Source organism: Microtus pennsylvanicus, chromosome 1, assembly GCF_037038515.1.
Source record: "Microtus pennsylvanicus isolate mMicPen1 chromosome 1, mMicPen1.hap1, whole genome shotgun sequence".
Lineage (NCBI taxonomy): Eukaryota > Metazoa > Chordata > Mammalia > Rodentia > Cricetidae > Microtus > Microtus pennsylvanicus.
In genome coordinates, this window is record NC_134579.1 from 186,199,950 (window position 1) to 186,226,044 (window position 26,095).

The following is a 26,095-nucleotide window of genomic DNA, read 5'->3' on the forward strand; positions in this document are numbered from 1 at the left end:
TTTAGCAATGTGGCTTGGTACCTTTTCTCAGTAAGACATTCTCATCTTGCTTCTTCTATGTCTGACTTGTGACTGTATTTCTGCCTCTTTTCTTCTCAGAATTCTCCTAGTCTGGTTGTCCCACTTATACTTCCTGTCTGCCTGCTGGTCTATCAGTTTTTTATTAAACCAATATGAGTGACAAATCTTTACATTGTACAAGAGCATTATTCCACAGCCACGGCAATTCTTATGAAGGAAAACATGTAATTGAGGCTAGCTGACAGTTTCAGAGGTTTAGCCCATTATCATCACAGCAAGAAGTATGGCAGCATGTAAGTAGACATAGTACTGGAGAAGGAGCTGAGAGTTCTACATCTGGATCCACAGGCAGCAGGAAGTGAAATTCCCACTCTGGTCAGGCTTGAGCTTCTTAAAGGCACACGCTAGTGACATACCTCCTCCAACAAAGCCATGCCTCTTCCAACAAGGTCCCCTAATAGTGCCATTCCTTATGGATCTATGGGAGGCATTTTTATTTAAGCCACCAGTGTCCATCATGCAGAAGCAAAGATTTCTGTGATGAGTTTGTGGCTTCTTTGGGCTTCTCCATAGATATCCATCTTACTGCTATTCCCCTGTGGCCTGCCCTGTAGGTACTATCTTTTAAATAACCAATCCTTTGGTGAAAATTCAAAATTTAATACATATATATAATATTTACATTATACTTTTTTCATTGCAAAAAGAAAATTTGTGGACCTTTAATTGCCCACTGCTTATGTTCTGAAATAGGAAAGTCACCCTGCTTAACTCAATATGTCAGGGTACATATGGAACTGGGCAGTAATCAGACCATTTCTCTTGGCCCTGAGATGGAAGCTTGGTATGCTACCCCAGCATCTGCAACTTTTATGTATAGATTTAGGCAGTTCTGAGATTCTATCAGCTCTCTTCTCTAATAAATCTATTCCAGTGGCTCCTCTCTCTTCCTTTTCTGACTATTAAAGGCAGCTTTTATTTCTTCTTTTCACAGACAGCAGTATCTCCAGATTTAAAATTAATGCTGTCAACAGATTTCTTAGTGAACAGAAACCTGAATAACCAAAAATTACCTTGAATTGTTTACTTAATTTTTTTAAAGCTGTTTTTTTTAATTGACTTACATTTTATCATGTGTAGCATGATGTTTGGAAGTTCATATCCATCATGGAATAGCTAAAATTAGGTAATAATAAAAGTGTCACTGCCTTGCCATAAAAGCAGGTAAAACCCATTCCCTTCACAGTGTCTCTAGAGTACAATAGGCCATCATCAACCACAGTCCCTCCCCCGGGCATAGTTGGAGACCCCATCTCTCCTGTCTAGCCTACATTTCTCCATCTGTTTTCAACCACACCTCTAATTATGACCTATTTACCTCTATAAGACCAATACTAGATGCCACAAAGTGGTGAGATCTTGAGACTTTTGTCTGTCTGCGCCTGACTAATATCTCCAAGGCAGTGTCCTGCATATTCATTCACACATTCACAAGGGAATTTCCTTAGTGTATGGGTGCATAGCATTCCACTGGGCGTTTTCACAGGCTGACTTAGTGCCTTCTGACTTTATAACTTAATTTTTATGTAACTTAATGATCACTCTACAATTATAGATGATAATTTCATACCAGCTATCAAGGAAATTATGGTATGAATAGTTAAGTGCTTTAAAAAGTACTTATTTATTTGAGATATTAAACATTCTTATATTTTCTTTGCCTCATTAACATTAAATTCATATTTGTTGTGAAACTACTAAAATTAATAAATAGCACTATTAAAAATATAGGATAAATAAATACAAATGAAATTCTTGTCTGTCCTCAAACCAGGAATAAACATCAATTTTTCATTATTTGTCTTGCTAATAAAAAATAAGGCTGAATATTCCCTATAGAATTTACTCATTTATTTTATTCTGTTCCTACTTGTATTGTTCTCTCATTTATTATTTTCTTTTATGTTACCCCTATTCCTAATAATTTATTTTTTGCTTTACGCCTTTCTGAGATCCATGTTGACAAGATTCTTCTGATTCACCATTAAGCAGTGAATCAGTGTGAATCCTGTAGTTCTGTGACCAAATAGTAAGGCCTTGCTAATGAGTGTTTGTTCCAAAATGTTGTCACATGTTCTGTTCAGTACATCTTATTCAAATAACATGATGAAACAGAACACATAAAGAAGACTATGAGGTGATTTTGTGGTATTTTCTGCAGCATAGTTTTGCAAGTAATGAAGGCCAAATATTGTATTATATAAGCCATGTTGCATACATTATTAAAACAGGCCTGGGGTTTTTCTTGGAGGTATTTTTTACTATTATTTAGTCCCTCAATAGTAGCTTAATAGTCATTAAAATAATACTTGGATATTTCTATGAATTTTGATATTTCTATGAATTTTAGAAATTAAAATTTAGACCCATGTAATTCGAAGGGAATATGTAAGTCCACACTTGATGTGACAGTTGAATGTGTCGGTGAAACTGGTGAGCAGCATTTGTTCATCTCCATTAGTGACTTGGCATCATATTTGAGAGCTAAGCATTTCCCACAATAGCAAATACCAAAATGTCAATGAGGATCTCAGGTCCACAGTTCATATTAAGTCTGTGAGTGAAAGTGGCTTCATTATACCACCAGGTATACGTGATACACACACTTCGGTCAATAACTCCATAATTATCTATTGGAAGCACAAAAGCCAGCGCTATTTCATGACCCAGCAGTAGGTGTATTTAAAAACTAACAGCCTCAAATGTTAGCAAAGGTCCAGCCATCCTAATGCCTGCCTAGTGACACTTAGCTGTGCCACCCAGACAACCTAAAGTGATTGTGGCCAGCACAGTGGAAAAGAAAAAAAAAAAGATTTTCATCTATCTTTATGTCTCTGTTATTTTTTGAGTTATTTGACAAAATAATTGGCAGATTCTTTTATATCTTAAGTTCTCCTTTAAGATGTATTTTAGTATTCTCTCGTCAGTCATGAGCTTGGATTCCCAAAAGCAATTCTGGAGGTGTCCCTCTGAATCTCTGTGTGCTCCGTTTCTTTCAGCCTTCCACAGGAACTCACTCAGTTCATCTATGTAGTGATATTTCATTTGTATTTTAATACACAAAGCTTGCCTGAAGATCAGAGAATAAAACAGCCCTACTGGTCAGCCTTATAGACCAGGCAGTGGTGGCACACCTTTAATCCCAATAGCGACACTAGTTTCCATAGAAACTGAGTGGTAATGGTGCATGCTTTAATCCTGACCCTAGAGAGGAATATAAGACAGGAGGAAAGATTTCTCAGACCGAGTCTCATTCTGAAAATTCCTGGTCATTTTCAGACTGAGGTTGACATAAGAGCCAGTCGTGGGTGCTCTGCTTTTCTGGTTTTCAAGTTGAACCCCAATATCTGTCTCTGAGTTTTTATTAATCATGTTTCACCTCTACATCCTATACTGCATGATGTGACACCAGGAATCTGAAATGGATTACCTTGCTTTAACCATTGCCATCTCTTAGAGTTATTTCTTAACTGATTTTTGATCCACTTGTCCCTTTTAGTTATTAGTTATTTAAAACTATCCTGGTAGTGCCAGCAAGGTGGTTCAGCAGCTAACAGTGGTTGCCATACAAGCCTGAGAACCTGACTTCAATCCATGGGTCTCATGGTTGAAGAGCATTGACTCTAGCAGTCCCCAGATGCCCATCTGTGAGTCATGGCATGCATTGACCTGCACTCACTCATATCAAACATACATACATAAACTAATGATGCTAAGTTGAAGTTGAAGAAGAAAAAAATAGTTTAAAAAAACTGTACCTAAATTGATATGCTGTGATTTCCTTATTTGCAAAATGTATATTATCTTCATAATATTAGTATAAAGACAATTCATGTCTACTTTATAAAAATATGAAATAAGACAAGGAAGAGGGAGCAGTGAAAAACTTTGTTTTTCACTAAACTAACCACAAATGATTACCTTATAATGCTGGTTCCTATCTGTCCATACTCCTTATGGTAATACCTTTTCATAAGTGTGTCTTTTCAGGGAAACTGATTTGTAACTTTACGTAGCAACTAACTTCAAAAACATATTTTAATAATATTCCCAAAGTTATGTCTTTTAAAGTATATATAACAGTAGATTCGCTTACTTCTTTATGAAAACTCATTATAAACAGAGCATTACTCTTCATTTTCCACAGCAATCTAACATCACAATGAGTGTAATTTTGTCATTACATATTTTATGTAAACATATTGCCTCTAATTACCAATATTACATATGACTTTTACATTTTAAATAGTTTTCTAAAATCATGTAAGTTAGGATATTATCTTGGACATTTTCCCTTCTGGAAGTGGGTCATTTGTCTTCTAAAATTGGTTATTTCATAGACAGAGTAGCACTGTCAGCTACTACTTCCTTTAAAAAATAAAAATGAATATTTGCATGAATTCAAATAGTCAACTCTTCTAACAAACTCAGAAAATTATTCTCTAATAAATTTATTTGAGGAACATCACAAAAATACAGGAAGCCATATGAACAATGTTTAAGCTTTTAAGAAATAAATCACATAGGCAGTTTACCTACCTGGTAGATTGTATTTTACCTCTAGGGTTCCCTTCACATTCCCACCCCTCTTCCTTCTTTCCTAATAACCAAACTCTTGGTGGTATGCTTCTGACCCCTAGTAGAAAAAATCATTTGTTCTTTGATAGTGATTTTTAATTTTTCTATCTCCTCCACTCCATTGCAATTTGATCAGGAAAAACTGATGACTTCCCATTTTGGATATCCAGGACTGGCCATTGTCCTTGCAAGCAAAATCATTTGTTGGACAAATCAATAAATTCATTTTTATATTCACAATGTTTTGTTTCCATGTGAGTTACTACACACTTTTAACAAAGAATAAAATTAACATCAAAATGGAGGTAAATACTTTGAACCCCTGAAGTTAAATCTTTATAGTTTATCATTTCAATTTTTATATCTATTTACTACTTTGTTTTAAACTCTTTCACATCATATTAAGTAACTATGAATGCATAATTCATATAGACACATGAAATAAATTCTATTTTAAATGGCGGTAAATTTTATGTAGTTATGAGTATACATACACACATTTATAATCGTACACTCAAAGAGAACAAAAGAACATATTTATAAATACAATCTTGGAGAGCAAGAAACAGCCTTTTGCAACTTTCAGACTCACTTGTATTTCACATATGCTCTAGACACAGCTCAGAAACTCGGATGCAATGCTCATGAATATGTATGAGGTGTAATTAGCTTGGAGAATGTTGCTTCATCACCTGTCTTGATTCTGTTGCTGTGCTTCAGTAACTTACTAAGCAATTCGAAAGGGTCTCTCCAAATTCCAATGAGTTGAAACAGTTCTGTTCATCCATCAGATGTTAGTGTTTCCAATCTCCTTATCATAGGAAACCTTCTCTTTCAAACATGGGCGTTGGCAGATTGCGTATAACTGACAGTCACATGCCATCAGCTGCTTAACATTTTGAAGATTGTCTGAAAACATTAAGACCTTTCTTTATTTCTCTACATTTTGTAAATCTCAATTCTGCAGGCCTATGACAATGGCCAACTTAATGGCTCACTCCCGTGTCTTTCCTTAAAGTAACGACCCTACCCTCCAACTCTGAAATGGTTAATGGCTGCAATTGCTCACTTCCCAGTACCCCTAATCTGACTTCAAAACGCTATGGAAAGGGCATGCCTAGCAGTTTTATTTCATGGTAAGTTCACACACACCATAGGCCAATGGCACAGAAATATTTGTTCACTCATTCATGCATCCAGATCCCTTCCTGACACCGTTTTTACTATATCCCCCGAGTGCTTCTTACATCGCTCATCTTCTTATGTGTCACTGAGGAGTAGAAAACTATAGCTCTAGAGAAAACCCTAGATTTTTAAAATTCAGAAAAAATAAGATTATTGGAATAAAAAGGCATAAGGTGTTTTAAAAGGCAAAAGTGAAGGAAGAAACAAATCAAAACCCACTGGCAGAAAGGAAGTCAGCCAGGAAGAATGAAGACTTGTCACAGGACAAAGGTGCAAGGTGAGATGGAGGATCGAAAGGTGATAACCATCCAGCCAGATTGATGATCACCAGTGCAGGCAATAAAAGGTGTGATGTCACTGTACCTTCTGCAGAAAGGAAAAAAAACTCGGAATATTAAAACGATGCTGTACGAATAATCCAGTAATTTTATTGGAATAGAAAAATTTTACAAATTGAAAACTGTTAAATTTCACCTAAAAACAAACAAATAATTAGAATTGTTTTATATTCAGAAGGGAATCAGATTTGGAGTTTAAAACCACACAAACACACATGCATGCACACACACACACACCATTTTATCAGCCTCATATTACTCTTATACAAATACCAGACAACATCATCAAATAGAAACCAAAGTATAGGCTGATGTTCTTCATGAAAGCATTGTAAAAGTTTTCGATGGAATTATAACATATAAAATCCAACTATTCATTAAAAACATTATACAATTTTTTAAGTGAGGTGAATTATAGAAACAAGATAGATCAAAATCAAACTATGCGTTTAAAAATATTAACGAAATGAAAAGCAACAGAATTCAAGGTCATTTCCCAAAAATATTCTCAGCACACTGAAACTAAAAGAACTTCTCTCCCTATAGCTAAGAAGGTCTATTGCATAAAAGAAAATCTTTCCACGAGATTCGTTCAGAGTAAAATATTTCAAAATTTTATTCCTAGTTCAGGAAAAAAGGAAAGGATCTCTGTTCTCATTACTGTCATTCAACACTGTACTGGAGACCACAGCCAGCCCAACAGGCAGATAAACAGGAAATAAAAGTCATCCACAATGAAGGCAATGTATAACCACGCTCATGGTGCCTGAGTGTGACAGCCATTATGGTCTATTAAAATGTTATTAGAACTGACCAATTATCAGTGCTAAAGAGTATGGCAAAAATATACAAAAATCAATCTCTTGTAGATTCTGTCAATAAGGAATTGGAAGTTGAAGTTAAAATGGACAACAGCATTAATAATGATAATAGAAATAAATTTTATACAAGTTCAAAATGCCCAGAAACTGAATATTCTTGAATAAATAAAAACTGAATAATCAAAAGATATACAATGTTTGGGGATCAGAATATCCATTATTTGTATGCTGACAATGTTAAAAAAAAACATTGGGATATACCATGAAAGAAATCCTAATAAAACCTGCCTAGCTTTTATTCTTTAGAAACCTACACATCTGTCCAGGAAGTCACTGGGGGATAAAGGACAAAACAATGACACAATGACTTATTTGAACATCCATGCTTTCCACAAAACTGGGATGTGTAGGTGGTGTGGTGTTGATCCATATTAAGAAGTAGGCCACTAAAACAGAAGTGTTCATAGTCCAATGGATTAAATCAATTCATGTCAATAAATGCTCACATAAGAATTGTATATTTGTGTTAAAAAATATCTCATACCATAATCTAAAAGTAAACCCCCACATGCTATAGACCTATGGATAAGTTATAAAATTATTAAGAACTTAAAATATAAAAAAAACCTCTATGATATTAGGGAAAAATTCTTAGGACTCATAGCCCAACAGTTAACATGAGAAAAATGATAGACTTTATTAAAGTTTAGAGATATTGTCTTTAATAAAGTAATATTAATAAAATAAAAATTCAAATCCAAAAATATTAAAATCTGTTACAAAATTTCATATCTGACCAATGACTCTTATCAATAACATGTTACTATTTTTCAAAACTGAATAAGAACAAATAACTCAATAAAAAAATTGAACAAATTTAAACATCATGCATATCCGGAGTCCCAATATTCGGGACATATTGATCAGGAGTTTAAAGCCATCTTGGCTTTATAGTGATTTCTAGGCCAGAGTGGGCTACATGAGACTCTGTCTCTAAAACAAACAAGATTTAACCAGGTTCTTCACCAAAGAAAATGGCCAATAAACACATAAAAAGATGCTTAGGATGGTGTAGCAACAGAAAAATTGAAACTAAAAGCAAAATGCCTATTTATAAGGATGTCAAAGTTTTTGAAATTTTAAGGATGTGTTGGAAAGAATGTACAGAAGTAGAACATCCTATTGATAGGGATTTAAAATAGTTTCAATACTTTTTCGATCTGTAATTTCTTAGTTATTTCTTAAATAGTTCAACCATTTTCTCCATGTGATCCAGTTTTTCTAATTCAGGATGTTTACTCCTAGGAAAATGAAAACACATGTTAATACAAAACATCACACAAGAATAAACAGAGAAGCTCCATTTAGAATGTCCAGGGCAGAAAAAAATACCAATAACCATCAGGTGATAAATGAATAAATGGTTCGAGGCATATCCATGTAGCAATGCCACACACCAGTTGCAATCAAATATTGATAACAGCACGGGGGAATGTCCAAATGCATCCAAATAGAAGGAGCTAGAGTTTTAAAGGCTGTGCTAAATTATTAACTTTATGAAAGTTCGTGTAAGTTGCAAATGCAATGTTGGAAATAAGATGAATGCTTAGAAATAGAGATAAGATGGGGAAGAAAATATTGGTGCAAGAAATAGGAAAAAGGATGAAATAAAATTAATGTATTTGCTATTTTTATTGTGATGGTTTCAAGGTGGTATGTGGATGAAGATGTTTCTTTCCTCAGTCTGTACAGAAGGACCTGTTTTCGATCCCTAGAATCCACATTTAAATCCTTAGCTGAGCTTAGTAGCTTGTGCTCCCATGTTGAGGAAGCAGATCCTGACTGACTCCTAGCAGTCGGGCCTGTCGGCCTAACCCTACTCAGGGGCTTCAAAGCCAGTGGGAGATTGTACCCAAAGACAAATAGACAAATAGTGACAGTACTTAGGGATGACATCTATGACACTAGAGGTTGTGCTTCATCAGCCTCCACACGTGTTCTCGTTCTCTCTCTCTCTCTCTCTCTCTCTCTCTCTCTCTCTCTCTCTCTCTCTCTCTCCTGAGTATCAAAAAATGTTCTTATTTTTCTCTGGTTTTCTTTCTTTTTCCAAGTTTTATCTAAACTGTGAATGACCCATATTATCTACATGATTCAGGATTATCAGCCTGAGATATCTTGCTATAATAATATTCTCATCTCCCAAAACTACTCTACCCTCAAACATTTTACCCCTCTCCAAACTGTCTCCCATCACTGCTTAGCTTCGGAGGTTAATTAGACAAGATCAGATATGTCCAGGGTGGTACAGTCCTATACCCTCTCCAATTGCCTTGGAATCCTAAGCTTTAAAATGCTCTCTTCTGTTTAGCTTTCTCATCTTGTTCCCCATTGTCAAGCAGATTGTCAGCTGGTCTTTCTGTTGTTTATATGTCTCCTTAGATATTTACCATACAGTTTCCCTTTGTAATATCCTATCTTTAATCTGTTTGAGTAAGAGAACTTAGAATCAGGCAAATAATGATATGTAGATTATAATGAATTTAGAACCTGGTTGGATAACCTGAGGTTTTCTTTCTTTCAGTAAAGCACATGGAATTTTAGTCAAGTACATGGAATTCAGTTTATTACTGTTACTTTAATTTTAATTTTTTAAAGATATAGCCCAGTCTGGCCTTATTGCTCTTCTACGTCAGCATTTTCTACCTTTTGTGCCACCATAACTCATTCATTTTCTCTTTTTCGTGGTTATTTACTAATTTTTGAGTTAGTATGCAAAGTAATTGGCTTCAATGTGGCATTTTCACAGCTACTCTGTTCTTGTTCATTTCTATTTTCCTGCCCCATCCTTTTCCCCTTCTCTTGCTGGTTCCTTTATTCTCTTAATAATCCCACTTCCTCTTTCTTACCCTCTGTTTTCCTTACTCTCATCTCTTCTTAAGATTGTTTATCTTACGGTCTTCTCTCTAGTTCTCTCTTTCTCTCCTCTCTCTTTCTCTCTCTCACACAATACTATATATATATATATATATATATGTGTGTGTGTGTGTGTGTGTGTGTGTGTGTGTGTGTGTGTGTGTGTGTGCGTATACATTGTAGGTATATACTTATATTGTATGTGTATATTATATAGTATATATTTTGTATGCATGTATATATATGATCCACATATGAGAAAAAGCATGTTATATTTGTCCTCTCTGACTTATTTCAGTTATCATATTGATTTCGTAAACCATTAATTTTCTTACAAATTTCATAATCTCATTTTTCTTTATAGCTACATAAAATTCCTCCATACATATTTGTCACTTTCTCTTTACACCAAGTACAACTCAGTTTTCATGTTTCTATCATATACTTTGCCATATATCTTAACATTGTATCATTGATCTGACTCATGTTCAGTCAAGTACTTAAAGAAAAACTTGCATTAACACATTAAAACTAATTTGATCACAGCATTACCACATGCTGTCATCTCTCCTAGTTTTGTGCTAAAACAACCCAACTGAAAAATTGTATTTCTAGGATGCTGCCAGTGCCTTTGAAGAGTGTCATGTCTAGGACAAACCAAATTCAGATACTTCAACTGTAAGCGGTTAAAACTCTCCAACCCCTTGAACTCTGAAATATTTTCCCATTTAAAACTCTGAAATATTTTCCCATTTAAAATTACACATAAGCTCATGTTTGATTCACCTCTTGGTATATATGCATTGTGCGATGGCTTCTAAGAAGCAAACACTGTTTAGATGAATATCTAGACAGGAAGCTAAGCGTTCCCTTTCCAGTTATATTATTTTATGTCACTCTGTTCATATCTAATCCTGAGTTAATACATATTGTCTAGAGGTCCCCAGGTTCTAAAATTTTCAATTAGAAGTTCATGTTTTGCAGTGGTACTTAGAGATGTATTTAAAAAGAGATTAGTTCTTGTTTCCATTTCAACACTGAGAACGTAGGAAGAGCTTTCTGGTCATCCTGTAAAAACAGAACACGATGAGAGGTAAAGTCAATGGATGGTTTTAGTTCCTAATTTGCTACACTCATAGTCCTGACTACTAAGAGATGCTGGTGCTGCAACATTTTCAGCTTTCATTTATGGAATGCCAAGCACCTCATCAGCCCCCCTTTCTCTACCTATCTTAACAGTACAGCCAGGTTTCTGTCCCAACATTTCTCAACCCACACAGTAAACAGCTTCCAGTCATGAAATATGCATTAAAAATCCACAACTCTAAATGCATAGTGCTTAAAGTAAGCTCTGTATAGCTGCTGCCTTCTATGCCTTACCCCTCTATGATTTAATGTGTAACACCCTTTCTTCTCTCCACAGGCAACAAGTCCTCAGGGCTTATTAAAGGAAGATGCCAAAGGCTCCCTTCAGAAAAGCTTCAGGATCCTTAATGAGGCCAAGAAGTTAGAAAATGATGTGAAAGGTTAGTGTGGTCATTGTTTCTATTATGTTAAGGTTAATAGCATTATAATGGGAAATACTACACCATACTATTAAAGAATGAAACTGTGAGCCATGACTTATATATTTAATACAAGTGACCTTTCTCACTGGCCTGATGACACTTAGTCTTCAAGCTTCACCAAGCAAAATTTTATAATTTTAACCTAGCTCCTACAGTATTGCTTCTCCTATCTAAAGAGAAATTTTAGGTGTGATAAAACTTTAAACTGCCAAACTCCACTTGGTATGGTTTTAGAAATAAAATTCAAGAAAAGTGAGCTAAGAGGATGTGGCGTCAATGTGTTAGTGAAACCTTCAGTTTAGTCAATGGGTTCTGAAGTCTTGAAACATTTACAAAATAATCGTGTATTTTCTTGTTAATTGAAAACATAAAAGTGCACAAAGCAATTTCTACTCTGATATATTATTAATGTTTGTAAACATGGCTGCTGTCAGCGTAAGCTATTGTAGCTATCATTTCATTCAAGGGTCACATGTTTCTCAATACTTTTTTGCGGTTTCTCTAGTCTCATGCCTTAGTCCCATCTGGCTTGCATCCACCACCCAAATGTTGCTACACATGGACTCTCACAATACTGCTATCCCAAAGTGTCATGTGTTCATAGTGATATTCTATCTCCATCAATTTGCTCATTCTCCTGTATTTTTCCATCTGCACACCTTATAACAGAGCATCACATTTTAGTTCTGCGATCTTATGGATACTGGGTAGAAAGGGCAGGAGGATGGCAAGTTCAACAAAGGCCAGACTACATAAGTACTTGAGTTGGGGATGCGGGTACTGATAGAGAGCTCACCTACTGTACACAAGATCCTAGGTTCCATCCCTAGTTCTTCACTCCCTCCCTCCCTCCCTCAATCAATCAATAATTAAATAACTGTGAGACTCTGAATGAAATAAATAAAAACAATCTTTGCCTAAATATTCTCTCTAAGAAACAATAATATCTAATTCACACTTAACCTGCTCATTCAATATTTCTCATAGACCTATCAAACCATTGCTGTTCTTGACTTTATAGTCCTCAAGAAAGACATAAAAAATTTTTAACATTGAACTTATAATGTATCACATCCTGCCTAGTTTAAATTATGAAATAATTACTGATTTTAAGTAAATAATAAATTATAAGTAAATAACCACAGATTTTTAATTAAGTTTTACTGTGTTAGAAAACATGAAGTGTGAAACCGTCTAGATTTGGCATGCCTTAAAGCAAAATATCTAGGACTTCCTTAGCAACTGATATAGAATTAAAGAGCCATCTCTATTATAACTCACTTTGATACTAAAATGCTTTAGACTACGCATTACACAGGCTCCTTTTTACAAAGTTTTGCGGTAGTGATACCTCTACTTCAGCAGAAGGATGACTGTAAAGAATCATGGACTGTTTTCTTATTGCACAAGTAGAATGGACCCAATTATTTTGCAGCCACTCTTTGCTATCAAATGCATATTCTAGATGCTAGAATTTTACCCAGGGCATTAAAGTTCATGTACAAATACAGAGCCAGACTCTGTCTTTATTCAAACATTTGATGTATTATTCTTCATGAATTTTCTTTGTTTTGATTTTGATGTTATAAAAGTTGGGGTGACTAGTGGTAACTACCGCTTGTGTATTGCTTATGACACCCTGGATTCAGACCCTAGATCCTCATACACTTAGGATTGCACACCTATCATCTCAGCAGGGGAGACATAGAGGCAGGAGGATCAGAAGTTCAAAGTCATCATTGGTTACATAGTAAGTTTGAGGCCAACCTGGGCTACATGAGACCCTGCTTCCAAAATATATCTATTCTATGAAAATACTTCTGAGTACTGAGTTTGTGGGTGCTCATTCGGATTTCACTCCTAAATTGAGTGCTTTACATACTTTATGTTGTTTCTAGTCCTGTTCTTGACTCTCTTTTCCTAAATCCTAATATTACACATAAAAGGACACAATTTCATTTGTTTCTTTTGGAAAATCTGAGGACTGGGGTGATAGAAAGGGTTAGGAGACAAAAATGTTCATTAGTTTAAATGTCTTTTTTTGTACTTCAGGTAGTACATTATTTAAAGTAATGAAAACCCAGCAACTACTCAAGCAATAATTCCCACAGAAAACCAAGCCAAGGCCATGACGGAAATGGGAATGTTTTCTTGCTACGTTATGACACTCTCTTGATTTGTGGCCAATTACACAGGTTATAAAATGGCCGTTAATCAGGGAAATGCCATATATTACCACGAGGAACTGCTGAAATAGGCCCTGCAGAGCAAAACTCTTGACAGCAGCTATTAAAATAGAGATTTAGTCATTTCTCTCTCTGTGGCGCCTGGAGTTAGATGGAATAAAAATGGTGGGCCAGCATGCCCTCCATATTTCTAATTTGTTGCTTGTTCAACTCAGTGCAGCTCCGTTTGTTCCTGTACTCTGGTCAGAAATGACTTACTGCTGCTCCCTGCCATTTTTATGCTGTCCTTGCCTTGGGGGAATCTGAACTTGCCAGCAGCAATTTGTTTTGTTTTTTAAGTTTTGAATATACATCTGTTAAAAGTAAATTCGCCCTTGTACATGTTTGAGCTTTGACAACAATCTACAATGCACTTGCTGAATGTCTGTGGAGATAAAAATCATTTTGTTGATGGATTTGAGGTGGGGGACTAACTGATGATTGAAAGGGCCAGAAGATGAATTAATGTCACCAAGTGAACACCACTTTATAGAGAAACAAGAAGTTTTGTCAAAATAATAATAAGTTGAGGTTCTCCTAGCATATGTATAGGGCAAAGCCCAAGGTAGTTTATGGAAAACTATGTGAATTCTAAGATTTTATGTCCCTCACCTCATTGGAGTCACTTTCAATTCTATTCACTTCCTGATTTGCCTCTAATTGTTGACTTTGCCCAAGGTAAGTGAATTGAATTACTTATGAAAACAAATAGTTTTTCTATATACTAAAATTTAATGACACAAAAATTATCCTAAGCTCAAGAACAATGAATATATTAGTAATAAATCTGAGATTCCTAGTTATACATTACTGTGCAGTATAAGGAACAGGGCAAAACTATGTTCCCATCAAAGATGTGGGATTTCCCTCTGTATGCTATGAATATGTTTTATTTATAGATTCTGATATTATTTTATATTTTAAAAGATTTTATTTTATTTTATTGTCTATTTTATATCCTTGTTGATAAATGGAAATTCTTTGGTACTGTTAAATATGACATAGGAATTTGATTTTTATTAAATAATTTATAAATTATTAAAGTTATCACCATTTTGAATTCACATACTAGCATTTGCCTGCATCAGCTTTTTGTAGTGTGGAGCTGTGGGCTGCGTTCCCACCACCCAGCTCCCAGCCGCCTGACTAGCTTATGCCCCGAAATAACAACACACAAATTGTATTCTTTCAAACACTGCCTGGCCCGTTAGTTCTATCCTCTTCTTGGCTAATTCTCAAATCTTGATTAACCCATTTCTATTAATGTGTGTAGCACCACAAGGTGGAGGCTTACCAGGAAGGATTCTAGCCTACATCTGTCTCGGGTTGGAGAATCATGGCAACTGCCTGAGGCGTCTGCCTAATTGCCTTCTACCCAGCATCCTGTTCTGATTACTCTGTCTACCTAATTTTCTGTCCTATCAAAGGGCCAAGGCAGTTTCTTTATTAACCAATGAAAGTAATGCATAGACATAATTGACCCTCCTCCATCAGCTTTTTTGCAGGTGCATGTGTGAAAACAAACAAAACCTACTCCATTGACAGTGATTTGGCAATAAGTAGATGAAATTGAGTCTCTGTGCCCTGTCAACCATGCTCTCTCATCTTTTCCCATTAAAATTGCTGATCCTTTGTACTGAATTTGCTGGCTGCTTTGGATATGGACAATGAAAAGCAAGAGAATAGGACTGAGATGGAGTCATGTTAAAAGGAAAACAGCAAGATAGTAGCAGTATGGAGGCACTAGCCATGGGAACAATCTTCCCTAAGAGTGTGACTTAGCAGACAAGTCTCTGCCTCATTTTGTCAGCAAATCATCATGAAGTTCATGAATAACATCTTAGCCAGAGACAAGGGCCTGCACAAACCAAATAGGTGCCCTCCCTGGAAATGACCTGGGCTTGGTCCCATGTTCAGAAACAGAATCTAGGATTCCAGGAGGTGGGAGGAAATTTACTAATCAGTTTAGACATCATGTAGATAAACAAAAAACTTCAACTTCCTGATAACTCAAAGAATCGTGAGGCTTGTATGAAATCTGAGAAACTGAGATTGATAGATAATAGACACACAAAGGATGATAGAGACAGACAGACAGACAGACAGATAGATGCATAAAAGATAATAGATATAGACATATAGATAATAGACACATAAAGGATGATAGAGATAGATAGATGATAGATAGATAGATAGATAGATAGATAGATAGATAGATAGATAGATAGATAGATAGATAGATAAATGATAAATAGATTGATAGTTAATAGACTTGTAAAGAGATGACAGAGATAAATAGATACGTAGGTAGATAGAGGATAGATATATAGGTTCTCAGTAACAGAAAATCCCCTTAATTCCAGAAAATCCACATTAACGGTGCCCTCATCACCAGACTAGATCTATTTCACAAAGAAGGATTGTTATCATTCAATAACTTTATTTTAGTACTGGCAGTATAAACAGCAGAAGTGTTAAAGAAAATATGAGCTGTGATTGGCAGAGAAGAAAATTCAATTACTTGGAAAGAGTATTTGAGAGACCAAAACTGAAACTAGTAATGTATTAGTAGCATAAATGAGCATAGTGATGTCTTAGAGATGTGCTTTGCTGGGCTGGTTTATGCTTTGTTTTCTGTAACATTATTTGGCTTGGACCATAAAGTGGAGCACCTTAAATGAGATGATGTGATTATACCAGCATAATTTGTACTATAGTCATGGCTGCTGTGGATTATGGCTGTGGCTTAATTGGGCGACCTATAAGAGCCTTTATGTGCGTTGGAGTGGATCATTAATGTGTCCAGTACTCGTTCATGTCCAGAGCACTGCAAGCTCAGAATTCTCTGTCTTATTTCCCTTTGCATTCTTTCCAGAAGAAGGTCAATGGAGGACAGGGTGATGATTCTTCAGCTGTTTGCTGTTGGCATAGGTCCTCCAACAGCTCTATGCATAGCCATGAGAGGGGCAGGCACAGTTCGGTTAAAACAACTGGCTCTTTGCTGAGGAGAATAATTTCCCTTGACCTGATCACTCTGAGTACAGGGAATGAAAAAAATAAGTCTTTGTGTTGGATAGTACTACCAAAATGACCATCTTCTCAGCACTTAAATATACATTTAAAAAATCAAAAACAACAATATACACAGAGAGAAAATTTAACTAGTACAGCCAGATACAAAATAAGAAGTTTTAGTTTCCTGTTTTTGAAGCTGCCAATTGCTACTCCATCAATTCTTAGTTCCTATCCTATGTGTAGCCAAGATTGTCTAGTATATTCTTTCCTACCTAGTTCTCAACCCCTGTCCTACCAAATTGTTGCATATACATCATCATCTGCCTTTTACAGTGGGGCAGGTCACATCCTGCTTCTTTGGCGTCTAGACAGACCTGGGAGAGAGCTTCCTTCTTCCCAGAATACTCCTGTTCTCATTGCCCCGCCTCTACTTCCTGTCTGGTTGCCCTGCCTATACTTCCAGCCTGGCTATTGGCCAATCAGTGTTTATTTAAAACATAATTGATAGAATACAGAATTGTCCTCCACTAGAGGGTTAGAGTCCATCACCATCAAAATGAGCAATCATATCAGGGGGCAGGCAAATACAATGCTGTAGCAGAAGCTGAGAGCTCACACCATGAGACACAGCCATAAGCAGAGAGAGGGAGACACTAGGAATGGTGTGGGAGTTTGAAACCTCAATGCTCACCCCTAATGACACACATCCTCCAAAAACATTACCCCTTCTAATTTTTCTCAAACAGTTCCACCAGAAAAGAAACAAGCCTCCCAATATATGAGCCTGTGAGGGCCATTTTTACCCAAACCACCACAATATATCTTACTTATTCATGCGACAGCTTTAAGGATCATTATACACCCACACATACTCATACAATTCCCTTTTAAAGGCTGCATCATCCACACTATTGTATGAGCATGGTGTAATGATGTGAGAAAAAAATACTCTTAACTGAATTATTTAACATTTTCTTCTTGTTTTCTATGACAAAGATCTGTTTATCCCAGATGATATACATTAACACACTTCCATTTTTGTTCTGTGTATCTTATACTGACTCATCTACAATTCTCCAGCCTCAGTCTCTGCAGTGCTGAGGTTCCAGGTTTGTGCCAAGCACATAATAATGAGGTAAGTTTTGCAATAGAACTGCTGCTCCTAGGGCTGAAAATGAAGCTCAGTGGTAGAGTATTTCCTCAGCTTGTATGAGGCCCTAATCCAATGCCAAGTGCTGAAAAGAGAATTGCCAAATCAAATCCATTTCCATTTTAAAATTCTGATAAATTTATTCAAATGCTCTTAGAAAAACAGCATTGTTAATCATTTTTCACTTCCAACACTCTTGTGAACACTTGATAGTATCAGACTTTCTTTTCATTTTTCTTAGTTTCGTAAAAATTTCATACAGTGAATTTGATCATGTTCATCCCCTCTCCAAACTTCTCTCAATCTATACCCCATTTCTTCACTTACCCAAATTTATGTTCTCATAATTTTAAAACCCATCAAATCCAGTTTGTGCTGGCCATATACTCTTGGGTATGGGGTCATTTGGTGGAGCATGGTTGCCCTATCAAGAGCCACACCCATAAAGAAAACTGTTTTTCCATCTCCCTAAGTTGTCTATAGCTCCTTAGCATGAGACTTTGTGCTCGCCTCTCCTTTCCATGCTAGCATTTCATCCAGCTTGAGCTTGGGCAGGTCTGGTCCATGCTATCACAACCACTGTGATCTCATGTGTGCAACTTCTGTGCTGTGTGTAGGAAACTGTTTCCTTATAATCACCCCTCAACCACCTTTAGCTCTTATCTATTAGTGACTCTTGAGCCTTGGAAGGAGGGGTTTCATGTAAATGTCCCTGTATTCTTCAGTCTCTTATTCTTTGTACCTTGACCAGCATGTTAAGGGTCTCTTTTATACCATCTATTGCAAAAAGAAACTAGAGTGGTTTTTGATGAGAGCTAAGAGTTACCATAATCTGTTGGTATAACAATTTAGTCATTAGTAGCCAGGTTAAAACTATATCCACTTAGTAAATAAAAATAGTAAGTTTGCTCCTAAGGCCTATGATCTGTCGAGCCAAAGCTTCTTGGTTTCAATATTACCAGGTATGAGCTTCATCTTGTAGCATGAAGTAGGCCTTACATCTAAGCAAATAGTAGATAGTTACTACCTTGACATTTGTGCCACTATTGCACTGGTAGGTTGTCTTGCCAGGCCAGGTGCTAACTGTAGTTCATGGTGCTCACAGATGATCAAGATTGATGATTACTTTGAAACTTTAGTTATGTGCCTATTATTTGAAATACCCATAGAGGTCAGAAAGTTAGTAAGGAGTCATGGCTTGGTTTTCAAGGAAGGAAAGATAGAATGTAGTGAGATAAATAGGTAAACAGGACTACTAAAACAAGAAAGGTTATGTGGGGTGGGGAAGGTTGCTCAGAGGAAGAAACACATGGAGAAATAACTAACGCTAAAGTCCTTTTGAAAAAGTCATATGGAAACCTGCTATTATAGAGGCTTCATAGCACAAATACATACCTAAACACATATGTACATATATACATATATGTATATGAGTTATTAGATGAGTCCATTTACTTTTTTATATATGTTTATGAAATATGTATTTGAGATATATATTAAATTGAATGGCATTAGGTAATAATGGATTAACAATGCCCCTACTAGATCCAGAGGCTAACAAATTAAAATCCTAGTTTCAAGAGTGTAGTAGTCCTCTTTCAGATTTGTTGCCATGGAAATTCCATAGGCTCCCAAACATGACAACCTATTGCTAAGAGTCTTGATCACCTCCAGGACTTTATGTTATAAGCCTACTGCTGATGATACCATACCCTTCATTCATATAACCTGTAGAAATAAAGTGGATCCTCACCTTGAACCTTCATCTCTGTTGTCTAATATCCAAAGTGCTGGAAGTGCTTTGTTCCACAGCATGTTATTAGGGTGATAGATAAAAACTATATTTGGTTCTTTTGCTTAAGGTTCTTTTATCATGATAATGTTGAGTATTTTGATTTTACAACTGGTTCTTTCTTTTGAATCGATTGCAACCTACCTTTCCTGCATTCTTACCATTATCTTCAATTACATGGAGGACTGAGCCTATCATTTTGTACATAGACTCTTCCCATGTATCTCCTCTCACTTCTGTAACTGTAACAAAAAAGGAAAAGGGAAATGGAGAGACATAGACGGAAAGGCATGAGGAAAGGCAGGTGTGTGAGCGGAGGCGAGAAGGCCATGACTACCTGCTGCACTCATTCTGTCAGTCCCTGCTCCTGAAATCATGAAGCAAGGGAGAACGGAAGTAGTTGCCTAGAACTGACAGGCATTGCATATGGTATAGATCACAAACGCAGAGACAGTTCCCTATCATTATTACAAAATGCTGGCCAGTCCTTTCAAGGAGACTATAAAATCCCCTCTTATTTGTCCTTTTTCATTGTACCTCCTTTTTGGAGAGTCTGCCTTTTATCTCAATTAAGCTATCTTGAACAATTAAGTGTGCATCTCCAAAGGAAATGAACATTATGATATAATAAACTATCAAAAGAGATGAACAGAAGGCTCAGTGGATAAAGGATGGACATAAAGAACTCAGTTTGGGTCCCTAGTACCCATGTAAAGCCCTGGGGGTGTAGCAACACTACTGTACCTTAGTCCTGGTATGGGATAATAGAAATAAGTTTTCCCAGGCTTACTGGACAGCTAGTCTAACCAAAATGACAAGGTCCAGATTCATTGAGACATACAATATTGACACCTGGCTTCTGCAGAGGTTTGCACATGTGTATGTAGGTACACACACTTGTGCATGTGCACACACACAGACATACACACACACACATGCACACACACACATACACACACACATACACACACACCACACACACACACATACACACACACACATAATTTTCTTTGCAAATGTGGCAAATGTTACTGAGTGAAGCCAACTTTATATAATTTGCTTTTTCACTTTAATTGATCATTTATAAATGACAAAAGGAGAGAGGGCTGGTAACTCCTTCAGTCTTCAGATGTTGCATTAGTGACTCTTTCTGTTGCTGTGATGTTCCCATCCACACACAGGAAATAGAATGAATTGGAAGTCAGACAAGGCTAAAAACTCCCAAAGCCTTACTCAAGTGTCAAACTTCTTCCAGCAAGGCCTGGCTGCTCCTCAAATGGTTCCATTAACTTCACTAACAGTACCAGCAAGGGACCAAGTGTTCAAATAAATACCTGACCCTATTGGACTGGGGAGGGCGGGTGCAATTCTCACTCAGACCACCACATTTGCTTACTTTTATGGGTCCTCAGCAAGATCCTAAGCCCACATTTTTTATATCCATGAATTAATCTTTCCCCCTAAGTGATTTCAAAGTTTTTGACATTGCTAAAATCTAAACCTCATAGTTCTTATTACAATGAAAGCTAACCTAAAGTCAAAAAGGTGCTAATATAAATAACAAGATCCAGAAGCCAATATGTACACATTTAATATTAAATCATCACTTGAAAATACTGTTTTTGAATATAAAGTTAATGTAGCAAGACAAAAAAGCTTTACTGAAGTCTTTTTGAGGGAAATTGTAAAAATATTGCTTTCTCTATGAAAAATGACGGGTTTATCTGGGTTGTTTTGCTTTCCTTTGCTCTAATTTTTTTTCTGTTCAAAATAATACTCAGTGATGTTTACTGAAATAGGATTTCTTATCTATGAATATATATATATATATATATATATATATATATATATATATATATATGTAAGATTTTGAAAAGCTAACCCAATGATCCATTTCTGATAATATAATTTGAATATGTAAAAATCAGTGGAGGGAGGTCAAAAGAATATCATCAAAATGCACTTAAAGGCTGAGTGTTGAAGGTTTCTAACTCATAGGAAACCATAAAATTAAGTCACAAAAGCCAGACACCAAAAGGAAAATGGCATGGCTAAATAGTCTAAAATACCAAATGGTCACGATATCTATATTTAATGCAGAGGTGTGTGGATGGATTGATGGCAACAAATGAAGTATATATTTCTTGCTTTTTGTTATTTATGTGTTAAAGTTAACTGAACTCGCATGTTCGAGAATAATATAAGTCATTTTGTCTTTTGTTCACAGAAAACCACAATGATCTAAATGACCTGAAAACCAGATTAGAAACTGCTGATGCTAGAAATGGTGATCTCCTGAGAGCTTTGAATGACACTCTGGGCAAGTTGTCAGTCATTCCGAATGGTAAGCCTCGCAGTCCTGCCCTCCGCATCAGGGGATCGGAACTACGGAAGAATCCTGGTAGCTTTGACCACTTTCCTAACATCACATTTCTACTCTCATAAAATAGCAGATGCAGGTTTTCTTAATTATGAATTATTCTTTTGAGAATCAGAACCACATTTCACAATTTAACAAGATGATGGCGCTATCCTTTGTTACCTTTAGCTGGCATGCATAGGAACATATTGTATCAAGGAAGATATTGACATCATATTATTATATTGCCATGCTTGTTGCAGTTAGTGGGAAAGAGTAAAATCATACATGGATTGTTCTCCTCTATATTAGTGTACTACTATAAATCACAATTTATGAGAGTCTCTTCACAACAGACAAGAGCATAGGCCATTTCTGATGCCTTGCTTGGCTAAAGTGACCTCCTTAGCTATTTCAGATTTCAAAAGCAGGTAGTGGTCAACCCATTTCTGTAATATCATGCAGCCTATTAAAATTATTTGGAATTATTGTTTGATATTAGTTCTAGACAGTGCAAATTCTCTTAGGGATATTAATTTTATATTTTCCTACTAGGCAACACTGATTTATAAGGACTTACTAATCAATATGATTTGATAAGCATGTGTAATCTCACGCTAATCTCTCATGCTTATTCTCCATGGTGGGTAGAATTGTTACTTTCACTTTGCAAGTGAGAAGCTGAGAAACAGAATACTAAAGGCCATTGTCTAAAGTGATGTTTATGAGATTTGAACCTTACAGTTTATCTTCGCAGCCTATGGCCTTTCCCAGCAGTACAGACACACAACCATGGATCTATTTGTACAATTGTGTTAGTCACTTTATATCTCTGAAATTAAAAAAAAAACAGATTTAAACAACTTAAAGAAAAAAACTTACTTTGACTTATGGTTTCCGTGTACAGACAGCTGACTCCTCAAATACGGCTGTGTGGTAAGACCTAGTATCACAGTGGTGGGGATGTGTGGCAAAGGACAGGGTACTTTACTCACGGGTTGCCCAAAAGCAAAGAAAGAGAGACAGAGGAAGGAGACGGGGAATCATATAAACCTTTCGAACACATATCTTCAGTGACTCACTTCCTCAGGTCTGCCCCTGCCTTTCACATTTCCACCAACCCCAATATTCCATCAAATTATTAATCTATTGGTGGATTCATCCATAAATGAAGGCAGAGACCTCATGGTTCAAACGCTTCCCAAAGTCTCAACTCTGGTGACAAGTCCTTCAACACAGGAACCTTCAACATCATTTTATATCCAAACCACCAGAACTATGTTACGCTCAAATTATGATTCAGAAATAAGGACACATATGTATACAATGTAGGAAATATTAAAATTTAAATACACTTTACTTTTATTAACTTTTCATGGAACCTCTTGACTACTTAGGATCTATTGAAGTGTCAATGCAAAAAAAAAAAAAATAGAACACTCATAGACTCTAATAGTCCCAAAAATTCTATCCCAAAATGAAAACAAATTCATTTTCTTCCCGTGGATATACAGATTAAATCTTAATTCTAGTTTTGATGAAACTACATGAGTCATGTGTATAGATTCCTCCCTTGAATATGCTCAGCAGCAAATCACAATATACCCCTAAAGACTAATCATGTATTCATCACAAATTTCTCTGGGAAAATTTAATTTAGCTAAAGAATTTGCTTCATTTACTACAGCTGATTGAAACACAGTTCAGCCTTTACCCTGTGTAAATGTGTTCCTGAGGTCAGCCAGGCACAGCCTCTCTCTGCTGAGCGTGGATGCCGCGTCCCATGTCTTTTCTTTGTTTTCTTTCTCGTGCCCGTTTGTACCAACAGACACGACGGCTAAGCTGAAAGCTGTCAAAGAGAAAGCCAGACAAGCCAACGACACAGCGAAAGCTGTCCTGGCCCAGGTTAAAGATCTGCACCAGAACCTCGACGGCCTGAGGGAAAACTACAATAAACTCGCAGACAGCGTGGCCAAAACGAATGCCGTCGTGAAAGACCCTTCCAAAAACAGTAAGATTTCCTTTCTCGCTGCGCTAATGTCATTGATTTTGTCTCACCGTGTGGTCGATCCAGATGAAACCGTAAAGCTCATGCCCTCTCCTTCCTGGTATGGTTGTGAAAAATGTAGGTCCTGCCATTTCAGGATCCACCTCTCTGAGCTTTGAGTGGGAGCCTTTTAAATTTAATTTCACCCAATCAGGAGGAGGCTGGAAATTCTCGAGGTTTACATGCTTTTGATATGTGGGTGCCCCATTTTAATCTGTTAGTGTGAGTGAAAGTGCAGTTATGCACAGGTGACTGTGCTTAGGACTGGAGGTGCATAGAACAGTAGAGTTTAAGGGGGCACATTCACTAAGCTGCCCCGTTAAAATCATCATCTTAAGATGCACCAACATCTGAAATTTCTCCCTATATATTATTTGGAGTCCAGCCAACTAATATTTCCAGAAAATAAAGCATTTAGCTACTTTGTCACGACGGAATCTTCGCATCGCTCAGATATGGCATCAAATTTACTGAGAAATCTGAGGGAATTAAGTGTAATGATTTATATTTTTAGTTACGTTTAGTCACCCAACGTTGGTAGTACTTAGAGTATTCTCCCTTTTTATCTCAGGATAAGATAGCATCTTGGTATATGATTTCCCTAAAGAAATGTGTTTCTTCTTTGTTTGTTTTGCTTTTTGTGGAATTTTGTTGTTGTTGTTGGGTTTGGTATTATTATTATTATGCTTTTAGCAACACTAGACTATCTATCAGAGTTTTTCTAAGGCATAGGAACATTTCTGGGATTGCTGACAGGAGTAGTGGTATCAGAATGGTGGTGACTTTAGAGTGGATGCAGATCTGAGTGTCTCCACTTCAACTCGGATGCTAAGGATGCCATGATGAATGAGACCTGGCTATGCCGGTGACACAGGAGAATGCTCATGACAGCTTCCCGGGCAAGGAGGAAATCAGCACAAAAAATGATATACTTCAGATCTGGGATGAAGAAAGACCAACTCCTTTCCATTTCTTCAAGGAAGAGAGGGGAGAAACATAAATTTTACTTCTCTTGTATGTAGGCACAGAAACAGTACCACGTGTTTCAGCAACAGCTGAACAGAACAGTTACCTCTTCTGATACACCACAACATTTCTCCAAATTAGGAAAAAACAGATTTAAGAGTAAATTAGCTATTTTATTTCACTTAGGCTATGATTTAAGATACCATTTTGTTCTAGTTGAGGTTGTTCAGCTGATGATATCTTTGTCAAAACACTGTTACTGGTTTAACTATATCTTCCACTAAAAGAAACATTTATTGGTAAATATTAATTAAATATTTTCCTTATTTTAATAACATTTCCTTCCTTGTGAACAGTTTGCTAAAGGACATTTTTCCCATTTTTTTAAGAATCAAATTGTTTCCATGAAATTTATTTTAATTATGTTTTTATGTTCTTTTATCTGATAATACTACTTGAATTAAAATGTATTTATAAAGAACATTAGTTAAAAGTGCTACTTTTTGCTACTTTATAATACCTGTAGAAAATATTTTCTCGGGAATTTTCTAATTTCTTTTTTTTTACTTCCATATGAAATTACCTGCAGAAATAAGTATGTATATGTTTTTGTATGCTTTTTAGTAAACTTAATGCTTCTCTGCTTATTGCAAAAAGCTTCAGTTTGCATGTGACCATATATGGGGCCTGCTTTAAACACTGCACAGCTGTTCTTTCCACTATCACCAATTAATAGTAGATACATGAAAAGAATGTCCCTCCAGTGAGACTAATATGCAGATATATTTGGCATAAAATGTTTTACTAGTGCTATGGAAACCTAATGAAATATTTGAATCTTATCCACATAGAAGTGTAAAATTGGCTTTTGCAACAGATTGAGAAAAACTACAGTGTCTCTGAAAGTACAAATTCATATACTGGGCTCAAAAGTCCTCCCTGCACATGGGTTAAAGTAGCTAAGATCGACTACGTTGTTGCCACCCACTAAGCTCACTTTCCCTCTCTCCATTTAAGTAATTATTCTCATAATTAAATGGGTTCTAAACAATTCTTC

At 36.2% G+C, this 26,095-nt stretch overlaps 1 protein-coding gene across 3 annotated transcripts in view; it reads left to right on the forward strand.

Moving 5' to 3' along the window:
* The window catches only part of Lama2 (laminin subunit alpha 2), a 579,970-nt gene that overhangs the window by 485,197 nt on the left and 68,678 nt on the right, over nucleotides 1-26,095 (forward strand). For all 3 annotated transcript variants that reach the window (XM_075946853.1, XM_075946864.1, XM_075946871.1), the window contains 3 exons: nucleotides 11,340-11,442; nucleotides 21,894-22,010; nucleotides 23,854-24,036. In XM_075946853.1, the coding sequence (XP_075802968.1) occupies nucleotides 11,340-11,442; nucleotides 21,894-22,010; nucleotides 23,854-24,036 (403 nt within the window). The remainder of the gene's footprint in view (nucleotides 1-11,339; nucleotides 11,443-21,893; nucleotides 22,011-23,853; nucleotides 24,037-26,095) is intronic.